At 39.1% G+C, this 20,412-nt stretch overlaps 6 protein-coding genes across 9 annotated transcripts; 3 read left to right on the forward strand and 3 right to left on the reverse strand.

Annotated features, from left to right (window-relative positions):
- Window positions 1-1,183: 1,183 nt before the first annotated feature.
- On the forward strand, window positions 1,184-4,200 carry LOC103330008 (Transmembrane amino acid transporter family protein). Of its 4 annotated transcripts, none has more exons than XM_089050002.1 (3): window positions 1,184-1,205; window positions 2,844-3,451; window positions 3,557-4,200. In XM_089050002.1, exons 2-3 carry the CDS (start codon window positions 2,960-2,962, stop codon window positions 4,070-4,072), a joined length of 1,008 nt encoding a protein of 335 aa, XP_088906128.1. In that variant the 5' UTR covers window positions 1,184-1,205; window positions 2,844-2,959; the 3' UTR covers window positions 4,073-4,200. The 4 variants fall into 4 exon arrangements, with proteins under 4 accessions (XP_088906128.1, XP_008230770.2, XP_088906130.1 ...); XM_008232548.3 differs by lacking the exon at window positions 1,184-1,205 and adding an exon at window positions 2,269-2,523; XM_089050004.1 differs by lacking the exon at window positions 1,184-1,205 and adding an exon at window positions 2,315-2,432.
- Window positions 4,201-4,443: 243 nt separating this feature from the next.
- On the reverse strand, window positions 4,444-6,282 carry LOC107881003 (Pentatricopeptide repeat (PPR) superfamily protein). The gene has a single exon (XM_016793790.2). The coding sequence runs from the start codon at window positions 6,036-6,038 to the stop codon at window positions 4,521-4,523; it is 1,518 nt and encodes a 505-aa protein (XP_016649276.2). The 5' UTR covers window positions 6,039-6,282; the 3' UTR covers window positions 4,444-4,520.
- A 38-nt stretch (window positions 6,283-6,320) lies between these two features.
- On the reverse strand, window positions 6,321-8,221 carry LOC103330010 (ATP-dependent zinc metalloprotease FTSH 6, chloroplastic). The gene is made up of 4 exons (XM_089050005.1): window positions 7,745-8,221; window positions 7,320-7,633; window positions 6,981-7,221; window positions 6,321-6,859 (listed from the first exon to the last, which is right to left on the reverse strand). Exons 1-4 carry the CDS (start codon window positions 7,847-7,849, stop codon window positions 6,518-6,520), a joined length of 1,002 nt encoding a protein of 333 aa, XP_088906131.1. The 5' UTR covers window positions 7,850-8,221; the 3' UTR covers window positions 6,321-6,517.
- A 1,319-nt stretch (window positions 8,222-9,540) lies between these two features.
- Window positions 9,541-10,450, forward strand: LOC103330011 (protein DMP9). Its single transcript, XM_008232550.3, has one exon. The coding sequence runs from the start codon at window positions 9,605-9,607 to the stop codon at window positions 10,301-10,303; it is 699 nt and encodes a 232-aa protein (XP_008230772.1). The 5' UTR covers window positions 9,541-9,604; the 3' UTR covers window positions 10,304-10,450.
- A 762-nt stretch (window positions 10,451-11,212) lies between these two features.
- On the forward strand, window positions 11,213-16,316 carry SS2 (starch synthase 2). Its single transcript, XM_008232551.3, has 8 exons — window positions 11,213-12,072; window positions 12,199-12,751; window positions 12,854-12,918; window positions 13,163-13,240; window positions 13,334-13,444; window positions 14,235-14,279; window positions 14,496-14,669; window positions 15,131-16,316. The coding sequence occupies exons 1-8, from the start codon at window positions 11,734-11,736 to the stop codon at window positions 16,085-16,087; spliced, it is 2,322 nt and encodes a 773-aa protein (XP_008230773.2). The 5' UTR covers window positions 11,213-11,733; the 3' UTR covers window positions 16,088-16,316.
- Window positions 16,317-16,618: 302 nt separating this feature from the next.
- On the reverse strand, window positions 16,619-20,359 carry AAR3 (defective in cullin neddylation protein (DUF298)). Its single transcript, XM_008232553.2, has 9 exons — window positions 20,125-20,359; window positions 19,173-19,302; window positions 18,921-18,972; window positions 18,688-18,763; window positions 18,485-18,567; window positions 17,912-18,008; window positions 17,680-17,725; window positions 17,337-17,425; window positions 16,619-17,206 (listed from the first exon to the last, which is right to left on the reverse strand). The coding sequence occupies exons 1-9, from the start codon at window positions 20,180-20,182 to the stop codon at window positions 16,863-16,865; spliced, it is 975 nt and encodes a 324-aa protein (XP_008230775.2). The 5' UTR covers window positions 20,183-20,359; the 3' UTR covers window positions 16,619-16,862.
- Between the last annotated feature and the right edge of the window lie 53 nt (window positions 20,360-20,412).

The following is a 20,412-nucleotide window of genomic DNA, read 5'->3' on the forward strand; positions in this document are numbered from 1 at the left end:
AGTACCAGGTCCTACGATGGAATATAGCTAGTGAAAATGAACAACTCAAAACGTGTTTTTGATAGAAAATGACAAACAACTTTAGATGCTTAAGGCACTCCTAATTGAGAAAAGAAAAAAAAAAGAGTATGTTGCTGATGTTTATTGCACATGGGGAGTGATTTGGTTTGCTAATATGCTCTGTTTGTTTAAGTTGAGTTATTTAGTTCATCAAACAATATGTTATTTTATACTTCGAGGAATACCTTCTATGTCGGTTATCAATTTTTTTGTTCTTTCAAAATATTTAATTTATGTCATTTACAATTTACATGAGCTATCTAAACATTGAAATTTTCCATTTTTGTCATTTACAATATTCGACATACATAAATCCAAATACTGAAATCTTCAATTGTCAGAAATTGAAATGACGGAAATCTAAATTCAGTCATTTAGAATTCTTTTAATCAAAACGGAGCATTATTGGATATCAGTTTCTTATGGTTCACCTGGATCTTTTTGTACCAAAAACAAGAAGAAGAAAAAAACTGAACACATATATGTGTCTGTTGCATAACTAATGATTGAATGAAAATTCAATCAACCCCCACCAACAAGATTTTCTTTCCTACATTATAGCTAGCTTCTACCCTTTCGTTTTTAATTCTTTGTTTCATGATAACAGGGTCTTACCACCTCAGCATACAACATGCGATGCGGGGCATTTCAGTTTCCTCCCAAAGAATGGGGGAATGGAGGGAAGGGTGAGACTCATTCACCAGAGCCATGACCATGCAAGTAGATCAAGTCACAGACACCTCAGCCAAAAAATGTTCGAAACGACACTATCATTTAGCCCTTTAGCTGTTAGCCTAATATATTTCAACAACCCCACAAAATTTGCAAACCTTTTCATCAACTGTGCATGCGGTAGTGTGCACGTTTTCCTCCTTTTGTTGATTCAACGTTTAACACCTGCAAAATCAAATCATTTAGCCCATCAACATAGACACCTCCTCCTTTCACATTCTATCTTTGTCTGTTTGAGTGTCGCTGGGCCATGGATGCAGAAAACCGTGATGATAGGTTTGCCTTTTACGCGCCTCTGGTGCAGCATCAGAAGCCAGACAAATTCTATGACGACGTAGAGGAAGCTGGATGTGGTCATCAAATAAGCACCTCATTTTGCATGACTTGTTTTAATGGACTCAATGCCTTATCAGGTACCTTATCTCAACCGGCCTTCTTTTTTTCCAGTGGCTCAAGAAGCTTGTTACGTCTCACACATTTATAGTGTTAAATTTGGCTTTTTCTTCAATGACTTCTACTTGAACAACATTTTCTTTGCATTGGGGTTCCTGAACCCATCTTTCTGGAATTCACGGGCCATGGATGGCCCCACACTCCATTTGTTTTTGATGCTAGTGTTCAAATTGTATTGGACTCTTCTTAAGTAGGATGCGCGTGATGAGACTTCCGTGACTAAATAAGATTTTCTTTCTTTCTTTTGGGTCGAAATCAGTGCATTAATGAGCCCCAAGAAGGTTATGTACTGTGTTGACTAAGATGGGATTATTAACTAAGCTTATGTGTTTGAAAATAATAGACCTTTCTGCACTTTAAATGAATAACTAGTTTCTCTTAGGATGCGTTTGGTTCATAGAAAAAAAAAAGGAGTCTAGGGGATGACAAATTAATTGCTTTTTCATATTTGATAAGTTTAGACATGAAAAATAGTTGATTGATACATGGAAAAATAGGAGGGAAAAAACATGAGAAGCATATGGCCCCAGCCTTGGCTTTTTATATAGAGAAGTATTTTTACTCACCACTTTAACTTAACATGCATCCTTAATATTTGACATGTGTCCATTTTGTTATACTAACAACTTTCCTTTTGGCTGTAAGTTATATAAATGTAGAGCACATGCTGTTTCTGTTATTTTCGTATATTAGCTAATCAAATTTGAAGACGAGTCTGTGTCTGTTGACAGCACACTGTCGTATTCTTTTGTTTTGGTTTTGCCTGTATATGTATTTCCATGTTCTGTGGTTCTATAAAATACAACCTGTGCAAAAATTCGTACACTTACTTAGAAAACAAACTTTTTCTGGTCCTACTTGGTTTCGACCTGTTTGTTTGACTGTCCTCTGAATCGACCGAACTTGTTAATGATTCTTAATTAGGACAAAACAAAAATAGCGCATACTTGACACCTTTAACTGTTTGAAAGATTTCCATTTATATATACATAATTTCACAAGCTTTACATTTATGTCCTAGGATTCATTCTTACTCTTCAGCTCAAGAGTTCAACTCTCTCTCTCTCTCTCTCTCTCTCTCTCTCTCTCTCTCTCTCCCTTCACCAATGGATGAGTCCCCAGATAACTCATCCTTGACCTTGCCTCTTATCCTTGATGAGGGACAACATGAGCCTGCAAGCAATAAGGTAGAAGAAATAGAGTCTAACTTTCATAATGAATCCACAGCTACAACCTCTTTTCTCAAAACCTTTTTCAATGGACTCAATGCGCTGTCAGGTTATCTACTTCTTTCTCATAACAAGTTCTTTCTTTTTCCAAATTAATTTTTGACAAGCTAGGTTACTAATTAATTAATTAAGGCATAAACTGTTATTATAGTTGGGGGTTCTTGCTTGGTATCTTTGACGAGAATTAGATAACCTGACTCAATGCGCTGTCAGGTTATCTAATTCTGGCCAAATTTTGTTGGGGTTTCTTTCTTGGTATCTTTGTATGATTTGTTATTGTTACATTTTCATCTAAATTGCTTTTCAGTACTAGCTCAAGCAAAATATAAGTTTTAATGCCAAAATTGTACTTTGTTTTTTGGTTTTCAGGAGTAGGGATACTCTCAGTTCCTTATGCACTAGCATCTGGAGGATGGTTAAGCTTGATACTTCTTTTCGCAATCGCCGCTTCATGCTTTTACACAGGCTTGCTAATTAAAAGATGCATGGATATGGATTCTGATATCAGAACTTATCCGGATATAGGCGAACGTGCATTTGGGAACAAGGGAAGGATATGGTTGTCAGTTGTCATGAACTTAGAACTCTACTTAGTTTCAACAGGTTTCCTGATTTTGGAAGGGGACAACTTGCATAACATATTTCCAGGCGTGGAATTGGAAGTGGCTGGTTTAAGAATTGGTGGAAAGCATTGCTTTATAGTTGTTGTTGCCCTTATTATTCTCCCAACAGTTTGGTTAGATAACTTGAGCCTTCTTTCTTATGTCTCTGCAAGTGGGGTTTTGGCCTCTGCAATCATCCTTGGTTCAATTCTGTGGATTGGTTCTTTCGATGGAATTGGATTTCATCAAGCTGGGTCACCAGTTAACTGGAATGGAATCCCTACTGCCGTTAGCTTATATGCCTTTTGTTATTGTGCTCATCCAGTGTTCCCTACCTTGTACACTTCAATGAAAAACAAGCATCAGTTCTCCAATGTAAGTAAAAACATGTCACCTGAGTTTCATAATTCTTAAATGACATTCTTACTATTTTGCTTCAGCATGCTTTGGAAATTCTTATCTGTTGTTTCTTTGTTGCAGGTCCTCCTCCTCTGCTTTATCCTATGCACCATTTCTTATGCATCAATGGCAGTTTTTGGCTACCTAATGTTTGGTTCAACGGTTCAATCACAAATAACTTTAAACCTCCCAACTCGAAACATTAGCTCAAAAGTCGCCATATTCACGACCCTGGTGAATCCAATATCCAAATATGCTTTGATGGTTACCCCAATCGTGAATGCTGCCAAGAAGAAGTTTCCAAGTCACTACAATAAAAGGTTCATTGGCCTATTAGCCAGCACTACCTTGGTAATCAGCACTGTAATAGTAGCTTTGACTCTACCCTTTTTCGCGTATCTCATGTCACTTGTTGGAGCATTTTTGAGTGTGACAGGTTCAATTGTATTCCCATGCTTTTGCTACCTGAAACTTTCAGGGACTTATCGAAGATTCGGATGTGAGGTGTTGATTATAGGGTGCATATTACTACTAAGTGCTGCAGTTATTGTATTTGGCACTTACACTGCTCTAGTAGAAATAATAGGGAGCTTGTGAGTCGTACCAATGATCTCTTTTTTTTTTCCTTTTTTTTTTCTTCTTCTTCTTCTTCTTCTTCTTCTTTTGGGCTAGTGTATGGGATTGATTAGTGAGTTTTAAAACAAGGAATGCTTAGCTTGTTACAACATGCTGCACTTTGTATTAATCTGTTTGAGTTTTTGCTTTATAGGTTATTTAGATATATCCCCACAAAATAGCCTGGGGAATAATACAGGGAGCCCTCGAAGAAAACCTTCGTTAGGGGTGTTGTCAATTTTGATTTAAGAAATAGACATGCATAGACATACAGACATTGAAAAAATGACAGTAGTTGTGGTAGAACATTAGATTCAGAGCTCACAGAGAAAAATTACTGATAAAGAGCAATGTTTTGGAAAATCAGCAATGCGCTATTCCATTAATAAAATTTTGAAATTAATAGAGGTTACATGGCAACTGATTTTGATTACATGTTAACCAACTCCATGTGCAAGCTCAATACATCTAGTAACTGGTAGATACCCTCATAATCAGCTCGAGAATCATAGCCAGAAAAGAATTTATGGATGGACCCGCCTAACTCAACGCAACTCTCCCCTGCCGTCTTCTTCACCCGTCTTTCTTTCATAACCTTCCTCAAATTGGCCGCTTTCTCCCACATCCCAACTTCAGCATACATGTTTGCGACCATCACAAGATTCCCTCCCCTGCTTGGCTCCAATTCAAGCAACTTCTCACTTACTTTATTTCCTACCCCTTCATCGTCATTAGCATCACACGTATTGCATGCACTAAGCAATGTTCTCCATACAATGGGGTCGGGGTCAAAGGGCATGCTCATGATGAAGCTATAAGCCTCGTTCAGACGGCCAGCACGACCTAAGATATCAACCATGGCACCATAGTGTATCATCATGGGTTTAATCCCATGCACATGTTCCATATCGTGAAAGTATTGGTACCCATCATCCACCTGTCCAGCATGGCTACAAGCACAGAGAACGCCAAGAAAAGTGACATAATTCGGGCGTACTGAGAAGTTCAACATCTTTGGGAAAAGTTCAAGGGCTTCCTTGGCAAACCCATGCTGGGCTAGTCCTAGAATCATTGCACTCCATGTCCACACATTCCGCAACTCCATTCTATCAAAAACTAGCCTGGCATAAATCAAAGCCCCAGATTTTGCATACATGTCAACAAGTGCAGTACCCAATTGACAATTCAAAATCAAACCCCTTTCAATTACTTGGGAGTGAACCCATTTCCCTAAGCTCAAGTTCCCAAGCTCCGAGGACGCGTTCAACATGACCACCATTGTAGTCTCATCCGGCTCAAACCCACAATCCCTCATCTTTACAAAATACCCAATCCCCTCATCTAACCAGAAATTCTCAACGCAAGCAGTCAGAACCGCATTCCACGAAACAACAGTTCTCACCAACATTCCATCGAACACACGCTGTGCATCCTTAATCTTCTTACAAGTCCCATAAAAATGAACCAAGTTGTTCTGAACATACACATCACAGTCCAAACCGCACTTCACAACGCCTACATGTACTTGCCTCCCTTCTTTAAGGGCGACGGCCGAAGCGCAAGACTTGATCAGAAAAGGAAAGGTAAGTTGGTTGGGTCTAATACCCCGGCCGAGCATTGCACGAAAGGCCCAGATGGCCTCTCTGGGCGTGTCGCTCGAGGCATAGCCTCTGATGAGGAAGTTCCACGAAGAAGGTGGTGAAGACTCAGAGTGGTCGAGAAGGGTTCGAGCGTAGTTGAAGTTTTTGGAGGGAGACAAAGCGCAGAAGCGAATGAGTTGGGTTAGGAGAAAGTGGTCTCTTTGAAAGCCAGAGACTTGGATTTGGGCATGAACCTGAGAGAGTTGTTTGAATGTGACGCAGAGGTTGAGGAGATAGAGACATTGCTGCTTCTTGGAGCCAAAGTTTGAATTACAGTTATTGGCGGTTGGGATCGGAAGCCGAACCATGCATTTGGGATCTAGGGATTGGATTTTGGGTCTCGTCTCGGCGACACTCGCACTCGCATATCAGAACGGCAGCGTGAAAACAAGGAACAGTTTGGCTGGTACATATAAAAAAATTAGAGCCAATGATTTTTAGCCATTGATCAAGTGTGAGTCTCACCCATGATTTTTAGTCATTGATCTAATGTGAATTTGTAGCCATTGATCAAATGCGAGTTTCATAGTGAACTACGATCAGAAATTGCCCACTCACGATGGTATTGTATCGCTCCTAAAACTTTGAAGGCAAATCAACAAAAACATGACTTATACACCTGAAATTTGTACATCATTTACATTTTTTATTGTTTGTCATGCACATCTAAGCTTTAATACATGCAGATGCAGGCTCCTACATTGTCTAGCTAGATATTATATCTCTTCTACCTGTATGCGACAACAAAAAGTTTGTACATATTTTGTGGCATTCTATATATGTATGCCTAGGCTTCAATCATCTCCCGGACAGATTTCCTATCTAACTTCGCCACAGAAATATCAGTAAATTCAGACAGAATTGCTCTGAATTCATCTCCTGTGAGGATCTCCTTTTCTAAAAGCACTTCTACTAATTTATCCATGGCCTCCCTGTTGTTCCTCACATGGTTCTTTGCCAGTTCATATGCACTCTCAATTATATGTCTCACTGACAAATCAATGTCTTCAGCGAGCTTTTCAGACATGCTGTTTCTTGCTAGCAATCTCAACACTACATCGCTGATTTGTGTTGCGGGGTCTGTCAATGCCCACGGTCCAATCTCAGACATGCCAAACATTGTTACCATCTGTAAACATAGCAATCTTGTTAACTTGGTATTTAAGGATGGATTTTGGTTGTTAGTTTCTTGACAATTAAAATTCCATTAATAAAAGTATGTTTGAGGTGTTTGAACGTAAATTATGTACCCGTCTTGCTATCTGTGTGATTTGTTGCAAGTCTCCTGCTGCACCAGTTGTTATTTCTGGCTCCCCAAAAATCACTTCCTCTGATGCCCTACCTCCTAACCCTCCAACTATTCTAGCAAACAGTTGTTGCTTAGAAATAAGAGCAGGATCTTCATCTGGTATGAACCATGTAAGGCCACGAGCTTGGCCTCGGGGAATAAGAGAGACCTTCTGCACTGGATCATGGCCTGGAGTCAGTGTCCTGCAAATGACAAAGAATGTAGAACATTTTAGCTCAGAAGTCTTAGGAAGAACAAAAGAAATAGTACTAGTATATCAAGAATACATGTTTTCACTTACGCACAAATAGCGTGGCCAACTTCATGGTAAGCCACAAGAACTTTGCTCTTTCCATCTGTCATTTTTGTCCCCTCCATCCCAGCCACAATCCGATCAATTGAGTCATCGATTTCCTTCATTGTTATCTTGTTTTTGCCTCTCCTACCAGCAAGGATGGCAGCTTCATTCATGAGGTTTGCAAGGTCTGCACCACTGAAACCAGGAGTTCTCATGGCAATAACACTAAGAGAAACATCCTTGTCAAGCCTCTTGTTGTTGCTATGCACCTTTAATATCTCTTCTCTTCCCCTTATATCTGGTAGCCCAACAGTGACCTGCCCAAGAAATGACAAACAAAAAAATGCATGAACTTTGAATATCAAATGATGGCCTAAAGACTCAATTTTTTTTTGCAGAGCTTGGAAAACAAACAGCAGCTAGCTTACTTGTCTGTCAAATCTGCCAGGCCTAAGCAGAGCAGAATCGAGAATTTCAGGGCGGTTAGTAGCAGCAATAACAATCACTCCACTGTTACCGCTAAACCCATCCATTTCAGTAAGCAACTGATTGAGCGTTTGCTCTCTCTCATCATTTCCTCCACCAATTCCTGTTCCTCTCTGCCTCCCAACAGCATCTATCTCATCAATGAAAACCAAGCATGGGGAATTGGCTTTAGCCTTGTTGAATAAATCCCTCACTTAGAAGCTCCTACTCCTACAAACATCTCTATGAACTCTGACCCTGACAGAGAAAAGAAAGGGACCCCTGCTTCTCCTGCTATGGCCTTCGCCAGCAGTGTCTTTCCAGTCCCAGGTGGCCCTACTAAAAGAACCCCTTTGGGAATTCTTGCTCCAACAGCTGAAAACTTCTCTGGAGTTTTCAAGAATTCAACAATCTCTTGGAAATCATTGCTACTTCAAATGTTACCCCTGTATTAGGCTCCATCTGAAACTTTGCTCCTGTTGATCCATACATCATGTCAAATATTCAGTTGGATTAAATCATTAAAAAACTTAAAACCTTATGTTGTAGATGAGAAACTGATTTTATATCCAAGTCCAAAAGGCAAGGCTCTGGTGTGTTTGTAGAACATCAATGTTCCAAGTAATTTGAAAAGCTTTCCCAACAAGCTAGAACTGCTGGTTGATTTCCATCTACATCAGCAATATCCAGGTAACTATCTTGATGGATATCTAATGTATTATCTATACAGCACAAAACACCATGTGCAAATATTCTGCTTGAAGTTGATGCAACTGGGCTCTCTGGCTCTGGCTCTGCTCTTGCAGGCTTAGAAACAGAGGGAGCCCCAGCTCCTACTAGGCCCAGTGTAGTGGAGTTTAAAAGCGATCTCCTACTAAATTTGAAGTTTGAGTGAGTGCTGTGACATGGGTTTTCTCTATTGGGGTTTTTTGGAAGGTGGGTTTCCTTTGAAATGTCCTGAGATTTGCAGAGTGGAGAGAGGGAGACGGACAGAGACAGAGCAGGTGACATATTTCGAGAGGCTTAAAGGTTGAAGCTTTGGTATGAGCAATTTTAGTGTGCACTGTAAACTGGTTCGATTTGGAGGGAATATCGAAGTATTCTTTAATATGGGAGACATTGGAGGCTTCCAGCACCTTCAGTTTGGCTTCTTCTTGAGTGGATTACTTTGCCTCCAAATTTTCCATTTCATTCCTGAAACGTCTAGAATATTGACGTTCTTAAATTTATGTGCATGAATGAGTAATCAGTCTAAAAATTTTGGTGACTATGAAATCTTCTAATCTCCCTCTCAACCACACACTTGGAATGATGTGGTCCATTTGTTTGTCCAAATTAAGCACATTTTCATAGGTTAATGTCCAAATTAAGCACATTTCACACGCACACACAACTGAGATACTATAGGATTCGAACTTGAAACCTATTGTCTACAAGTAAATATCTTTTTTCATTGAGTTAGACCTGTTTTTTTTCTTTATCAGCTGGGAGGTAGGAAGGTAAAACCAAAAGAACGTATTTTATTTTGAAAACAAACAATGTAACATCGTTTTGTGTAACATTAGCAGGAAAAGAAAAATGAATGTGAGACATGGAGTTTATGTGTTTAAAAGTATTTTAAGAAAAACCAAATTGTATTTTGAAATAGATAATCACAGATACCGGTTAACAATTCACCAATAACCGTTGATAACTACATATCATTTTGAATTTAAACTGGTGATAAAGCCTCTATATAATGCAAATCTTAAAAATCGTTCCAAATTAAACCCATTGAACATTTGCTTGTTGGCCAAGAGAATCAGAATCAGAACACTGGAAAAATGGATCAGAAAAGCGATGGAGTTGGGATCAAAATCTACAACAACGCAGTGTACGGGGACCCACATGAAGACGAGTTCGCCAAGTCACCAAAGCCACCTTCTTCTTCCTCACATCCCCTGCCTCTGGTACGACTGAACCCAGACCACATACACGGCAGGAAACGACGTGCCGTTGCGAAGGGGGTTCAGAAGACCTTATCCAAGACCTCCATGCTCGCCAACTTTCTTCCCACGGGCACCCTCCTGACCTTCGAAATGGTGCTTCCCGCCATTTACCGCAGCGGCGAGTGCACTCGTGTCACCAATATGATGACCCACGTCCTCCTGGGCCTGTGTGCCATGTCATGCTTCTTCTTTCACCTCACGGACAGTTTCCGTGGGCCCGATGGGAAGTTATATTACGGGTTTGTGACTCTAAAAGGGCTGGCGGTGTTCAAACCGGGCCTGGCCGTGGAGGTGCCCAAGGACGAGAGGTACAAACTGGGCCTGACGGACTTCGTTCACGCCGCTATGTCCGTTATGGTGTTTGCCGCTATCGCGTTTTCTGATAGGCGCGTTACGGACTGTTTGTTTCCGGGGCACGAGAAGGAGATGGATGAAGTGATGGAGAGTTTTCCGTTGATGGTGGGGATCGTGTGCAGCGGATTGTTTCTCGTGTTTCCTACTACTCGCTACGGTATTGGATGCGCGGCTTCGTGAATGAAGACAAGGCATAATAATTCAAGAGAGATTTGATTAATTAATTAATTCACTAATGTTGTTTGTGTTTTCTTATTAGGCAAGAAAATGATGCTTTTGTGTCTCTTATGTATGTTTGGAATATTGTGATGTAATGGTAAATAGTACTTAGTCAATTATGCATGTAACATTTTTATAATTAAAAAAAAAATAGTTTATTGATCATATTACTGATATAGATTGATATGTTAATATCGCATATCTTTTTTTGATGTTGTCAGAATTGAAAAATTAGTCATTACTTCAGCAAATTAATGGCATTGTGCCATAATTTCCTTATTTGCAAAAATAATTCATACATATGCTTTGGAAATAACTGCATAATGGTATGAATAGAAAAATTGTCTTAATTCGTTTTCATGTCTTACTTTTGCGAACCAAAAAAAGAGTCTTAAAAAGAAATTGGTTGTGAGAAGGTAAGGCCTAATCTAATCCATTGGGCTCTCCAACACTTCATTGATCAACACTTGGATTAATTTGATTTCATGTCTTACTTTTGCTTTCCCTCTTTGTTTCAAATTTTCAGTAAACAAATAAATGGAAAAGTTGTTATTATTTTGTAGTCCTTCCACGCAAGCTTTTATCCAAACCTCTTCTCAATCATCAACAACATTTGCACGTTTGAATTGGAATCCACCAAAAGACACTAGAACTTTTCGTGCAGTCAAAATCATGTGGCAGAAAGCTCAAGAAGAATGAAGAAAAAGGCAAAGGGTAGGTAACTGTCAGACCCACCAAAATTGCACAGAAAAATGAATTCTATATTACATTATATAATTGAATCCATCATTACCACTGAGCTGGTGGTGACTCACTCATCAATAAGCTACCACGTTTTAAATTTATGGAAAACACACAAACAAAAATTCATGGAAAAATAATAACGTAAGACTTTAAACTTCGAATATAAAACCACAACCAATTAAAAAACCAAAAACATAATTCTCATCTGTCAGTGCGGAAGGGCATCTGTCAAGAAGCCCAGGCCCACAGACCCGCGCATTTCTGGCAAAAGAATCACAGATTTGCAGTAGAGTAAGGACTTGTTTGTGGCCGGTAGACAGTATCATCCAAAAACTCTTTGGCGACGCTCCTTTGCTCCTAAAATTTCAGCCAATTTGGGCCTCATAAATCCCTCCATGATTTCCCCTTCTTTTGTGGGACCCATCTCAACGACCCTCCCCAACGATTGTTCTCGTGCTCTTGCTGCCCTGTCCATGGTTTCTCTTTCTCCTCTTTCAATTTCACCTCCGACTCTTCCTCATTGTTCAATTGGGTATCGTTCGACTATCATTTCTCCAATTGGGTTTGTTTCTATTTGAATTTCTCAACTGGGTTCGCTCTATTTTGCTCTTGCTAGTTCTCAGAGGCAAATCGTCGAACATTCCCTTATGGCTTCCATTGGGTCTCTGCCTTTTATGATAGAGACCAAGACTGAAAGCTCTGTGCTTCTTCACAGCAATAATAATCGCCGACTCAGATTCCCATTCTTCACGCATCGTCCGGGAAGGTCCGTTGAAGTTAGTGGTATCAATGCAGAAGTTGTGGGAATGTGCAGTAGACAGATTAATTGGTGCACAAAAGGGAAGCTTTGGAAGATTGAGCCTCTTAGAGCGACTGGTAAGGTCTCTGTGGAAGGCGAGGACGGTGGCGAGCCAGAGGATGCTCTTCGGGCCACCATTGAAAAGAGTAAGAAGGTTCTTGCTATGCAGAGAGACCTACTTCAACAGGTAATTTCAGCAATTACTCTCTTTTATAACGAAAATAATCAATTATAGGCCAAAGGTTAATACTTTCTGTCTTCTTAGTAGTTAAGGGGAGTTGAAAACTTAAAATAAGCAAATTTGTGTTTGTAGATTGCTGAAAGAAGGAAATTGGTATCTTCTATACAAAGTAGTAGTATAAACCAAGAAGAAGACAAAGCTTCTTTTGAACAAGGGAATGACTCATTTCCAAATGTAGAAAGTTCTTCAACTAGTGGTGACAATACTGTTGAAGACCAAATTGGTAGCATTGCTTCGAGCAGCTATGGTGATTCAACTGAAGATAAGGAATTAGAAACCGTACCTTCTGCTGTTAGTAGAGGACTTGATAAAATAGAGAAGGATCATGGAGAACCTTTACCACTTAATAAGGCTCCCAGTGAGGTAGATTCCACTAAGCATGTGAATAAGACTAGTTCCAAGACAGAGTGGTCTGATGCTTTGCCATCTTTTATTTCAACTACCGCTAAGACGTCTACTCCAATAGATGAAGAGCTTGTAGATCTGAAAGAACCAAGTTTAGAGGAGGTCAATAATTGGGAAACCGATCTTATGAGTGAAGACGTAAAGCCCCCTCCTTTGGCTGGGGCCAATGTCATGAATGTCATATTGGTAGCTGCAGAATGTGCTCCTTGGTCGAAAACAGGTAATGTTTAATAAGCCCATAATATGTGAAGGCAATATCATTTATAGGGTCGATAATGATCCTTGTATGCATGTAGAGGCTGATAATGAAGAGTTCTTGTAGGTGGGCTTGGAGATGTTGCTGGGGCCTTACCGAAGGCTTTGGCTCGGCGTGGACATAGGGTTATGGTAATACTTCTTTTTTATAATATTTAAAATTCGAAGTAATTAGAAACCTCTTTCTGAATTTCTTTGTTGAGAAATTTCATGGAAAATGAACTGGTAATATATTGAAATTTTAGGCATGGGGTTTAAGTGAACTGAAATTTCCAGGATGTGTGTTTAATGGAGCTCCCATTTGATTTACAATTTTATGGCTGTTAAAACCCAGAGTCTCTCTCTCTCTCTCTCTCTCTCTCTCTCTCTCTCTCAGGTTGTGGCACCTCTATATGGTGATTATGCGGAACCCCAATATTCTGGAATTCGGAAAATATATAAAGTTGATGGCCAGGTCTGCAGCATTTGATTGTAACTAATATTCTATCAAGTTCTCAATTAGATAGGTTTGAACTTCTCATTTTTTAACGAATAACTTACTTTGCAGGATCTGGAAGTAGCATATTTCCATGCCTTCATTGATGGCGTAGATTTTGTATTCATTGAATGTCCTATGTTCCGTCACATGGGGCATGATATATATGGAGGAAAGCGTGAGGTAAGAGATGTTTGTTGTCAGTTTAGCTTCAATTGGTTCTCAAGAGGGATAAACAATGTTTTCCTTATAGATGATTTGTTTTTATTGAGATTTATGTTAGATTGCTTTTGCAATGGTAGTATGGCAGATTTATCTTTAGAGACAACAGCTGAAGAACCACTACCACATAAAAGAATGACTGTGACTTAGTGGCACCTCCTTCTCCTGAGAACTCTTGTATCTATATCATGTGTACTCCTCATTAACGAAGATTGCTCCCTATATCATCTATTTGTTTATTATTGCATCAGAATCCCCATGGGCTGGAAGCCTGCCTGACCAACCCATGATGTGTAAGGTTTGTCCAGATGGGACTTGGATGGGTTTAGTTTCTTAGGTACAAACAAAGTTTGGGCTTCAAAAATAGGGCTTCGTCTAGCATTGTAGAATAAATTGATTAAGACTGGGTAAGAATTGACGGGGACTTGCTCATACACTCTATGATCTTAATTTATTTGTGATTAGAAATGTGAAGGTAAACTAGGGATAGATAACTTAACAAGACAGCCGGCACAAAGCTGAGCTCAGGCATCCTCATTTCCTTTCATGCTGGAAAAATTGAGCCTAAGCTTGGCTGGCTTCTCATTCTTGTTGGTGCTCCTGCTGTGATTCTTGCTTTTAACATAGATGATCCAGTGTACCATTAATGTAAATAAATAATCTAAGTTCCTCCTTGCAGTGTGGATCACTGTTATTTACATGTAATTTTAGAGCTGATTGAGTCTTACATTCCTTTGGTTTTATGGTGCAGGACATTTTAAAACGCATGGTGTTATTCTGCAAGGCAGCTGTTGAGGTACACTGGCTCAATGCCCCTTTCTATAGAGTCAAATAAGCAAATTCTGTTTTTCAAATCTCAAGCATTACTTATGTGATGGATGTCATGTTAATTCTGAAATCAGCTTTTTCTCTTTTTGTTGGCTGGAATGTTGAAGTCAGTTCTACCTAAGCTCTTTCTTTGTTCTTTTTATCTGCTTAGACGCAATAAAGGCAAAAAAGCTTGTTGCTGCAGGTCCCTTGGTATGTCCCGTGTGGTGGTGTTTGCTATGGCGATGGAAACTTGGTTTTCATTGCAAATGACTGGCATACTGCATTGTTGCCGGTGTACTTGAAGGCATATTATCGAGACAATGGCTTAATGACATATACAAGGTCCATCCTTGTAATCCATAACATAGCTCACCAGGTTTGTTCTTTTGATAAAGTTCATTTAACTGAAACTAAGACTCAAGTCATTTTATTGTCTAATGGAAGCTCGAGCTGTTTTTTCCATCCTTTAGTTTAGAAAGGAAGCTAAAACATTTTCTATATCAGTCGGTTGATCAGTTTTACTGTTTTATATAGAAGAGAGATAATTGACAACAAGGTGCTTAGAAGATTTCATACAACCTAGATTGACTTAATGTCCGCACTTTGTTGCCAATTGAATTGACATGAAAAGCAATTTGATCATTTTTCTCTTATAGTGTATGTAAAAGCAAAATCCCAAAATGAATAAATTGCAAAGATGATCCAAGATCGCTTATTAGAATGGACTTTCAAGCAAAGTCCCTTTTCAAAGGTTTAAAATGTCATCATAGTATAAAGAATTCTTAGCATTAAAAATTATGAAGTTTTAGAATTAAGTTCATATTTGTATTTTATCAGGGTCGGGGGCCGGTAGCTGATTTCTCGTTTGTTGATCTTCCGGGCCACTACCTGGACCTTTTCAAATTGTATGACCCTGTTGGAGGTGAGCACTTCAATATCTTTGCAGCTGGTCTAAAGACAGCAGACCGTGTGGTTACTGTAAGTCATGGATACGCCTGGGAGGTTAAAACAGTTGAAGGTGGTTGGGGATTACATGGGATCATAAATGAGAATGACTGGAAATTCAAAGGCATTGTTAATGGAATTGATACGCAAGAGTGGAACCCACAACTTGATGTTTACTTGACATCAGACGGTTACACGAACTACTCCCTGGCGACACTTCAGACTGGCAAGCCTCAGTGTAAGGCAGCTTTACAGAAGGAGCTGGGTTTGCCGATCCGGGAGGACGTCCCTGTAATTGGGTTCATTGGGAGGCTGGATCAGCAGAAGGGTGTTGATCTCATAGCAGAGGCAATTCCTTGGATGATGGGTCAGGATGTGCAACTAATCATGTTAGGCTCTGGCAGACCTGACTTGGAACAGATGCTGAAGGAGTTTGAACATCAACACCGAGACAAGGTCAGGGGATGGGTTGGTTTTTCTGTACAAACAGCTCACAGAATAACCGCTGGTGCAGACATTTTGCTCATGCCATCAAGATTTGAGCCATGTGGACTGAACCAATTATATGCTATGAACTATGGGACAGTTCCAGTTGTTCATGCTGTTGGTGGACTGAGAGATACCGTGCAGCCTTTCAATCCATATGATGAGTCAGGACTTGGGTGGACATTTGACAGTGCTGAGGCCGGTAAGTTAATCCATGCATTATGGAACTGCTTATTGACTTACCGAGAGTACAAGAAGAGTTGGGAAGGAATCCAGAGGCGAGGGATGACACAAGACCTCAGTTGGGACCATGCTGCTCAGAATTATGAGGAGGTTCTTGTGGCTGCAAAGTACCAATGGTGAACCATTGCTGTTTGATGGCTACGATTTTGACCTTTTGCAAGCTCTATCCAAGTATAGTGATATGCCAGGGTTCTGTTAGGAAAAGTTAATACGGAAGTTGTTACTCTGTAAATATTGTTCAAAGAATCTTTCTTTTTCTTTTTCTGATCACATGGTTACTCTTTGTACTCAGTCCAGCATGCAAAAGTGGTACATTCTAAGGTAGTGAAAGAATAATCATTGTTTCGCACTCTTGTTTTTAGTCACTTTGGTTTCTTTTGCTTTTTCAGGGTAAAGAACAATCCTCTAAATGTTCAACGAATTCTGGGAACTTAAGCCTGGAAGAGATCAAATTTGACCATGCAGAAGCTTCAACTTACGTTGCCTCGGCCAATTATCTGATCAATCTAAGGCATGCATGACACATTTTTTTGATCCGAAGCACTAATCGTGAATTGCTAAAAATCCTATATCATTGGGCATTCTAATTTACAAAAAGTAAAAATAGAAAACGCATTGTAAGTGCGAGGATGAAGAAAAAGAAAATCACCATTTCCATTTCAATTGGCCTCCATAATTTCATTGATGATTAAAATTCAGACAATTTATCTCAATACACCAGGAATTCAAATTAATTTTATTGATTTTATCAAATCCCAATAGAAGCCTATTAACACTCGCCAACAAATCAATATGACAGACATCCCCAGAAAACAACTCTAATTGCTTTCTGAAGCATCCAAATATGTCAAATCTTATCTCTCTCCACATCAAACACACTGATACTTGTGACTTCCTATGTAAATGAAACTCCCCTGTCCCGATCAAACTGCAGACAGGAACGTGTTGAAAGCAGCCCTGCAAATCCCTTCAACAGGCAACCTTCAACCGCACATGGAGATTTGGAAGAATTCAATGGACTGCTATGTCTAATGGTTTCCATGCAGCCATCTACAGTACTTCCTGTTGTATTGTCCTCCCAGTTTGCTGGTATGTAAGACATCGGCCGACTTCTCTTAATGCTTAATGCAGGCTTCAAGTCTGCAGGATGTGTGGGGAAGAGGGTGGCTGAGGACTCCATTTCGTCAATTTGAAGGTCACCAGGTAACTTCCTCTTCAAACCAGGTAAAATCTTCAAGCCTGCACCACAATATTATTAGGATGAAAGCTTGGGCCTTAAATTTCACTGCCTACAAGTCTGGCATTTGCTAAGGTAACAAACAGGTAGTGAACAGTGGGACTACGCTTCCAAGTATACTGATTGACATACCAGGAAGAGGATCATCATATGTGCATGACCAGGATTCTGAATCACCACAGTTACAGTTGAAGTTAGAATTTTCATTAGATCCTGAAACCCTGCAAGACAAAAGATACATAGGAATTATGCCTTCAAAATGAATAACAAAACTGTAGTTTCAATGGTTTTATATCCTTTTCCTAGCACTTCTCCTGGTATTGTCATAAGTCTGTCTATTAATTCATTTAGGTAGGGCTACCATTATTTAGAGTATTTACAGCCTCAAACTGTCACACTCCATCTCCAAAACTTATGGAAAGGAGAAGCCATTTGGCACAATGGAACAAACATTATGAGGGTATAGAGATCAAACCTGTACATATGTTCAACAAAGTCATCTATTAAAACAGGCCAAGCTCCTGCAAAGATGATTAAATCAATGAACATTTCTTATAGAAACGACAGCCTTTTTCCATAACAGATAACATAAAGTTGTCAACCTCTCATGCAGTCTTCATACAAAACTCGGACCCAAAACAATAATAATAATAATAATAATCAAAATAATAATCACACCCATCAGATATAAAATTGATGGTATATACCTTCAGGATCATACCCTTCCAAATTTTCATGCACACACCGGCTAAAAGCTAAAACTTGCCTCCAGGTATCTTCAGAGATGTTATGCCGCTGATTTTTCTAAGAGGAATACCAAATGTTAGTTGCCTTTGAAACACACTTACGCACATGAACCCACAAAAGACTACATTCTTATACATTGAAATATTGCTTAATATACATGACTTGTACGAGATGCATGTTCCCATTTCCCAAATGAAACAAGCTGACATTGACTGTAAAACAATTCCTCAAAATGGCACTGGTAGTTGGGGGGAGGAAAGGTATGCGATATACAATAAAATAAAATAAAAAAGGTACAAAAAATTCCCTCAAAATGGCACATGCAACTATTGGGAGCCATCATTTTGCTTTCAAGAGTATAACTGTAAGCTTCAGCTTGTATATATCAAAACTACATGGCATAGAACAATGAACTTTGGTCTACCCATGGTCATCATTAGTGAAGAAACATTAGTTCTACTTCAACACAATAAATATATCTACCAAAAAGACTAGAAAGCATTGAGTTGTAAGCAACCTCAGAATGTCTGTACCTCAACAAAATCACACCATTGATTCAGCAACCGAAACCTCCCAGCTAATACTAACCTCCATGCAGTAATTGCCTTATTTACAGCTGCAAATAATTCAAGAAAAGAAAAAGACAGGTAAAGGAGGTTTCATAGGGCTATTCTAGGGAATGAACAGAAATGGCTAAGAATTATTATAATGAGTTTTATAACGCAAGAAAACTCACTGATATTCTTCTGACCATTTTCACGGCACATAAAGAAAACAAAATCATAGAAGCGCGAGAATTCAGAAAAGTCTACCTGTAAAGGGAGGATTTTTCTTTTGTTAATGGAACGCTAAGGTAGGAACCACAATTAGGCAATAGCATATAAAGCACTCTTTTTTTTCTTGAAGAATTAGACATCACTCATCAATTAACAATAATCTACTTAAAAAATTTCGATGAGTAAATCTTACCACCAAGTCTAACCGTGACATTAGCTTGAAAACTTCATCAAAAATTGATATCCTGTCAAAGTGGACACTCTACTTTATAAAAATCTGACAATAAAAGGGGAAACAAAATGCTCGAATGCTAAAATTAAGTGCCAGAATGTTACTTAAAATTGGAAATAAGGTTCTACAGCATGATACAGGATGACCACGTCCTAAGGGTGCTCCATATCATGTTCTGTTGAATAACTGTAGCTTGTATATAGAGATTTATACCTAGGATGTAGTTTCAACTGCACCAGATTTAAGAGCTGAATTAATGCCTCCCTTGAATATTTAGTCATCTGTGATTCATTGTTTCCTCTGTAATCATCCCCATGACCATATCCATTTACTGTCCTGACATCTGCCATTTAACAGTCAGAATTACTACTCTAGACTCATTAATAATCCAAATTGAAACTTTTAAAATGACTGGTGATAATTTACATAACAAACAACTCATATCTGATTAATGAAAAGAAAGCTTTTCTTCCTGCGTGCAGGTAGAGTGTTTGAGGAAGTATATCCAAGGACAAGCTACATGAAATCAGAAATGCATTTGCTTTATTTTCTAAGATGGTTAAAGATAATCCAAAACTTTTTTGTAGTTCACTGACAGTGACAAATGCAATTATCCAGCATAAAAAGATTAACTTTCATGCAGTGAGATGAAGCTGATAATTGATCAAAGCCTAGAAGACAAAGGAAGCAAGAAATATATAGCCTTTGCACCATATCTATCACAAAGCTGGGATTTTTATAGAATGGAATCTCAAACAAGCAGATTGACGTATTAAATTCAGCTCACTGCAGGTCTTCACGTGAGCTAAACACTGAAAAGATCATAGTTTCAGACTGGAATTCCCCTCCACATTTTCTCAGCGATCAAACAGAGAATAATTAACGACCCAACTTCAGTAAGGACAACATCGAAAAAGTAAAGTGCCCATTTTCACATTTTCTGGCACCAAAAAGAAAACTTTTGACAACCCAGCAGAAAGGAATTAACGGCTTTGTAAACACACCAAAAAAACCTACAAAATATTCAAATTTCATAGCCAAATAAATGAACAACCTCGAGAAAAAGAATTGGCGCTAAATATGAATTCAGAGCATAAAATCAATGAACAAGAGCGTGAAATGACAATCGGAGAAATAAATATAAGAAAGAGGTAGAGGAAATTACCACAGTATCGGCGATAAATCTCAAATATGTCGAAACGAGTGGACACGGTTGGATCCATCCAGTTCCGGCGAGCTACGGTCTTAACTAGGAGGAGGCGTGGGGTTGGCCTCTACTCTCTACACCAACACCAATTTTCAGGTACCGACGCTCTTTTTTTATTATTTATTATTATGTTCTTTTTTTACTAAGGATGCTTGTTTCTCCCTTCTTACTTCTGTATGTTCATATGTTTGTTGTCAGTGTAGGAGAGAAGAGAGAGGATGTTATGAACAGGCTCTCAGTCTCCAA

This window comes from Prunus mume, linkage group LG4 (genome assembly GCF_029339155.1).
Source record: "Prunus mume cultivar Tortuosa linkage group LG4, ASM2933915v1, whole genome shotgun sequence".
NCBI classification, from domain to species: Eukaryota; Viridiplantae; Streptophyta; class Magnoliopsida; order Rosales; family Rosaceae; genus Prunus; species Prunus mume.